General features: G+C 40.1%; 1 protein-coding gene across 1 annotated transcript; it reads left to right on the top strand.

Annotated features, from left to right (window-relative positions):
- The first annotated feature begins 777 nt into the window (after nucleotides 1–777).
- Nucleotides 778–5556, top strand: LOC116852145 (RUN domain-containing protein 1). The gene is made up of 10 exons (XM_032832199.1): nucleotides 778–1012; nucleotides 1116–1303; nucleotides 1721–1814; nucleotides 1983–2150; nucleotides 2726–2906; nucleotides 2983–3077; nucleotides 3164–3958; nucleotides 4051–4148; nucleotides 4293–4387; nucleotides 4457–5556. Exons 1-10 carry the CDS (start codon nucleotides 1010–1012, stop codon nucleotides 4561–4563), a joined length of 1824 nt encoding a protein of 607 aa, XP_032688090.1. The 5' UTR covers nucleotides 778–1009; the 3' UTR covers nucleotides 4564–5556.
- Nucleotides 5557–6571: the final 1015 nt, after the last annotated feature.

Genomic DNA, 6571 nt, shown 5'->3' on the forward strand with positions numbered 1-6571 from the left:
TAATATTACGAAACAATGAGTTGTTACATTTTAGAAAAATTAAAAGCACTAAATTAAATTATGAAAAAGTATCATGTATTTGTGAAATGTCCAAAAGTAGAAAACAATTATTCTAACCAATTATTAATCTATTATTATTGAATATTTCACAAATACATGATACTTTTTCATAATTTAATTTAATGCTTCTAATTTTTCTAAAATATAATAAATTATTGTTTCGTAATATTATTGTTACATATTTTACGAAACTATGTTATCTAATATTGTTAATTCTTATACATATACTACCCGCTATTCTACCCTAACTCTACTCGATTTATTGGACAGCATTGAGTTGTCATAAATCATAAAAATACTAGATGCTTGTGCCTATATCATATTTCTTGGCCCTAGTGAAACTAACTTGTATTTAGGCTGCGTTCCGAAATTCACTGCCAGTACTGAAAATCTATAGCTCATGTCACGTATACTATAGAATTTCAGCACTGGCAGTGAATTTCGGAACGCAGCCTTACTCCAACTCGAATTATAAACAGCCATCGTATACGATATTTTCCAAGAATATGGCTCCTGATTTTTAAATTATATCGTGTAGAGATTTTCCTTGGTACCAACATTATCCCCTCCACTTTTCGGAAAACTGTCGCCTAACCCAATCGGCGTGTAACTCGCCTAATAATTACTAGCTCGAGAGCGAATCACGGGCGTAACGTTCCTTCCAATTACCATCTTCGTTCAGCCGACGGTCGCAAAGTTGGCTGCAATGGCGGAAACGCGAGTTGTACCGCCGATGCACGGAATGTACGCATGAGTGCGATAAGAGATCGCGTCAATCAACTTTTGCACGGTCTGTACCGCTTTTCTGACGTCTGGACCGTCTCGGTCGTGTACACGTGCGCATTGATCAATTAATGATTTAGGGATGAAGAAGGAGCTTATCGCGAGCTAAACACGCGAACCGCGTCCGATTCTGCGGTCCGAGGCGTCCGTTACTGAGTGCTTTGTCATGGTATGTAAAATCACGACGCGAAAACGAAAATACGCGCGTCGCGTGCGAGCGTTTGTGACTGACAGGGTTTTCAAATCGATATATTGCTTGTCGCACGAATCAGGAGGAAGGCAAAGCAATCAGTTGCAAGGATAGGATGGACGCTGAACGGCACAGGGTCTGCGAGAGCGACGAGATCGAGAATTCCGATGAGAGTGACAGGCCGTCCGGCGAGAGATGGGCTCCTGTTGGCGCGAACGACGGCGACAATGAATTCACGGACGAATACAAATACGTCAATGCCATGGAGAAGTGCGTCGGCGACTTATCTCTTTCCTCTTGTCAAATGTCAAGCTGAACGTGAGCCTGTGTTGCTCCATTGTTGGAGAAACATGAGAGACACTCAATGTATAGAAGTGCCTTTACAAAGACAAACAGTGAATGTGCTTTTGTGAAGGCACAAAGTTTTAAAATAGCTGAAGCATATGATTCAAATTGTGCAATGTAAAATGTTCTATATTGTATGATAGCTAATAAACCAAGAGAAACAGAACAGCCTGTAATAGGTAACAGGACAAATTTATATATAATTTGAAAGACACAGGCAGTAGAGAATTAATTAGAAACACTAGACAGATTTCAAACAGCTGTTTTAATTCACTGATTAATCAAAGCAGTATTATAATAGCTGCTGTGCGTGAACTAATGAGATAATACTCTTATTGATAGCCTTACCTACGATATGGAAAGAGTCAAGATGTTGGAAGAGGAACAAGAAATGTTAAACTCATCTCTAATAGCATTAACTACTCACTTTGCTCAGGTATGATAATACATAGAATACATACATATATTGAATATATTCTATGTTAAAAATTGAAATATATATCTGTATTTAAAAACCAAAACAAAAATATAGGATAAAATATATACCCAGGCATTGATACTTTTTTTTATCTTATGTATATTGATCCAACTGAACTTCTCATAGGTTCAGTTTCGCCTCCGACAAATTGTAGATGCGCCAGCCAGTGAGAAGGAGACATTGCTCAAAGAGTTAGAAGAATTTGCATTTAGGGGAATACCAGATGTACCAAATAACTTACTGTTAGAGAGCAGATCTGTCACACCAATTTCCCCTGTACCATGTGATCGAAGTGTAAGCTACAATACAGAGAAAAGACATTCCGCAGCTTTTCCACATAAACAAATTTTCAGCAATTAGTTTCCCTTTTACAGTGTGATATTTTCTTGCTACTTTGTTAGCAGCATTTTTGCTTTGAACGCATATTGTGTGTGCTTATGTATGTGTGCTTACATATGAATACGATAAAAGGTACATTTTGTCATTTTCTTCTAGTTATTTCTTAAAATATTTTTTATTATTTTATTATATATCTATATTTTGTTATACTTTATCACACACATGTATATTTAATTTTCATTGTATTTATTTTGTGTTCTTATATTTTTTAATTCTTCTTTTAACATATACAAATTTTTCTCTATTTTTTTTCTATTCCTTCAATTTATTTTAGTACCTGCGCATCTCATCCTTTATTCCACGTGTGATTAACGAGGACAAGATCGCAACGGATAAACACACGCTTACATACGCCTGTCACAATTTTCTAAACTTTTCGGCTACAGCACTTGAAAGACAGCAATGGAAATCGTAGAGGAACACCTCATAATAGTTAATTTAACCGCATCGACTTGTAACGTGAACTGTAGGTAAATGGTGTGATCACCGATGCGGAGATCGAGTCTAAAATGGCGTTGCAAAGAACGAAACAGAGAGAACTGATAAGCCAACTGAAATCTCAACTGGAGGATCTGGAGAAGTACGCGTACGAGACAGGCGACGCTGATCTGCCGCAGAGTGTTATTCTGGAGAGACAAAATATCATAATTAGTGAGTCTTATTGTCGCACATACTAAGTTCTTTAGCACCAAAAGCAATTTTACATCGCTAAATTCAACACTCGCAGGTCACCTGAAGGAAAAGTTGAACTTTGACGTCGACGATCTGTGCAAATTGCCGGCAGATGATCTCAGATGGCAAGTCGATTACGCGATAAGTCAAGTACGTAAAACACGATTGCTCGCGATCTCCACCTTGCAATAATAGTCGCCATTCAAACCAATTAACACGTACATATCACGCGACAGATTGTCAGCCCGTTAAAGATGAAGGAGCAACTGGTCTCTCAGCTGAAAACGCAGATCGCCGACTTGGAGCGTTTCATAAACTACCTCCAAGGCGAGGTCAGCACGGAAACTTTGGCGTGCACATGCGCGTGCCCAGTGCACGCCGGCGGCTCGGGGCCGAGCACCGGCTCCGGCACTTCGAGCTCATACGGCAAGCGTCACTTCGACAGAAAACCCATCGAAGAGGACGGCAACCGCACCAGGACGCTCAACACCGTGCGGAAGGTGGTCGCGCTCCTGCACATGTTCCTGATGTCGCAGCTGGGCTGCGGCAGTGAGCGCGTGCGTCGGAACTTCAAGAAGAATCCAGTGCACAACTGGCGCGATCTGCGCACCAGGCTGGACATCGCCGTGGAGCACGTGCTAGAGACGATCGCCGAGGCATCGCAGCGGCATCCTGACGAGGAGGACGACGATATGGACAATGAGAACGACTACACGTCCGACTCGGACTCGGCGTCGCACGCAAACGCGAAGCTCACGTCCGCGGTGAGGAAGCATTTGGCCGCCTCTATCCGAGATTTGATACAGCACGGTCTGACGTCCGACGTGCTACGCTCCACCAGCGTGGTGCCGTTCGTCGGCTGCTTTCCGCAGCGGAACGTCTCGTCGTCCAATTTCATGCACGCCTGGGAGCTGATACTAAAGTACTACGAGATCAAGAACGGACGACGCTACAACTCCAGTCCAGCGCAGAAGTTGTCGCAGAGCTTTAATTTGGATCTCGCGGCTGGCAGAATGGCGTCCTCCAAACAAGTATGACTAGCGTTCGTGTGATATCTTAGCGGTAAGGTATATTCGAGTGTATCTTTAACGTTCTGTTGTTTCTCGTTCTCTCTCTCGTCTAGAGCTTACTCACGACCATAGGTAACATTATCACCTCCCACAGCCCGTACAAACGAAGCTACGACTCGCATTTCAAGGCGTTCATATGCGCGGCTTTGAAGTAAGTAACGCGACTGTGTCGCGATTCGAGTTACTCGTTATAATTAGTAGTTTTCTATTACGATTTGAGTTGCAATTGTTTATCAATCGGTTGTTATATCTATAGCTGCTCAGCCGATCGACTAATCGTTGTTTACTTTCTCAGCGCAAATAAGCTCGTGGTGTGGCTGAAACTGATCTTACAGTGCCAGTACCTTCTGGAGCACTATTACCTCTCGTGGAGTTACGTTGTGAAGACAGGTATATTTATATGTCGATATTACAATAATGGTCCAACAAAGCTTTTGAACGGTGATATTTCCCGAGCAGGCTTCCAAGATGCGTTTCACACCTTGGATCGCCTCACTAGTTACAAGTTCGACTTACCGGTGGACCTGGCTGTGCGACAGTTTCAGAACATTAAGGATGCGTTTTGATCGTGCCGTATCAGGTGCAGTCTTATCGTTTCATGCAAATGACAACGTAGGTAATTGTAGAACGTACGTGTACTTTCAGTATACACTTTCTGTAACACACGCTACAAACAGAGTTATACGAGCAAACAGTACATAGTCACTCAGAATATCGAAACATACTTTCTTTTGAGTTTAAAAATGCAATTGAATTTCTGACCCAAGAGAGATACTTAACCGATCTATTTCGCAGTGATTTATCTCCTCTGCATGTCAACCCATATGCCGTCGAAAAGTTTGTCTTTTCTCCGAGATAAATATCGCAGAAACGTTCATTTCTCATTCCCTGAGTGTTCGTTGTATTAAATGCACATAGAGTTGAATTGCAATAATTAATAGGTGTAATTATATTTACTTTGTAAGAGGTATCATCAGTATTGTATAGATCAGTTATGAATGTATAAAACTTTATTTCTCTCGCTTGTCACGCACGACAGGCAATATCTATGTATAGTCTGCAAACCTTAAGAGGGGAACCTGATTAGAATCCACGATATGTCTATATACAGATGTTTTTCATCGCGGCACGCATATATAAACACAAATATTGCCTGACGTTAATTAAAGAGACGTACTGAATCAAGCGAAACTAGTCATCCCGAAAGAAAACATTCCGTATTTTGCACGTCAAACGCGAAGTCACAAACATTTATGAGCATACTTAAAGGAAACATACCAAAAATGTGTAATATCACGATGTAACGCGGCTAGAGTTGCTGCATTGGACGCAATTTGTATATCGTAAGGCGTCCCATGTATATCTGTATGTATAAGTTAGCATGCATATATATATATATATATATATATATATATATATATATATATATATAAGAAAATAATGTAATATATATATACGAGGCGTAAACCATCTGCTTTTTATAAGACGATGAATTATTTTAAGTTAGTTCCACGGATAGAGATACACTGTTGCAAAAAATATATATACTTACGATGCAATGATGTAAAGACGTGAGTTTGTGACTTATTCCTTGATCACACTCTCTTTACGTTGGTTTCAGACACATTTTACCGGTTGTGTAAAATTAAGCATCTAGTTGCACCAACCGAGTAGTAAGCTAACTGACAGTTAAATCATATATCTATTTTTGTTTATTTTGAAGGGAAAACAAAGATGGATGTGATTTAACTGTTAGCCTAGCACTCGATTAGTTGTAACCGAGTTTAATATGTATACTTAAAGATTAGAGTGAAACACACGTCACTGATATAATCCAGAGTAATACGAAATCGGTCGTTTATTTCTTGTAAAGGTTGTACATCGGCAAAAAGTCTCGATAGTAGTACTTCCCACTTCGACGTGTTCGTGGTACAATTAGATCGATTATTGATTCAGCGTGATACTCCACAATTAAGTAGTTTATTGGTAGAAATAGTATATAAAGGCAGTATTGTCGGCAGTACAGACTCGTGAAACATTACAGTTATTTACAAAAATCACTACACCGAATTTGCTTGGAAGAATTCACGGGTTACGTTATAAGTTCGGGTAGTCGTATCCACATCGATGCTCGAGTAGGGGTTTACGTCGATACTGTTAACGATAACGATGCAAACCTAATCGTTGATCAGCGATCAGTAATCAGTGATCACTCGCGGAAATTAATCGTGCGACAAGATCCAGGAGTCACTGTTACATCTATTATAGTTTACGATTATTCGCTGAATAGAAAATATTCATCAAAAAAAAAGGATCATTATAAAACACGTATATAGCGTATAGTGCAGACGATTCCCCATATAGATACGTTGCTTAACAATAAACATTTATTGGAATGTAATCAGACATGTGATGAGATGCGATCAGTCGATTCGTTTCAGTCGGTTTCGCTAAAGTTACAACAAGTCGAACAAAATAGCGAACTATTCTCCCCAACAAGCTAGCTAGCAAATCGAAAAACGGGAACTATACAGGGTGTTCGGAAAGTACCGGGACGCCCGAATATCAGGAAAA

The sequence above is a fragment of the Odontomachus brunneus genome, unplaced genomic scaffold, assembly GCF_010583005.1.
Source record: "Odontomachus brunneus isolate Ranch 3 - 2012 unplaced genomic scaffold, Obru_v1 Obru_scaffold_203, whole genome shotgun sequence".
Classification (NCBI taxonomy): Eukaryota; Metazoa; Arthropoda; class Insecta; order Hymenoptera; family Formicidae; genus Odontomachus; species Odontomachus brunneus.

What these genes read in the sequence shown, in the direction of transcription:
- LOC116852145 (XM_032832199.1), top strand. An exon ending in TCGATTACGCGATAAGTCAA is followed by an intron (nt 3,078 to 3,163) that starts GTACGTAAAACA and finishes ATCACGCGACAG; the next exon opens with ATTGTCAGCCCGTTAAAGAT. An exon ending in TTCATATGCGCGGCTTTGAA is followed by an intron (nt 4,149 to 4,292) that starts GTAAGTAACGCG and finishes TTACTTTCTCAG; the next exon opens with CGCAAATAAGCTCGTGGTGT.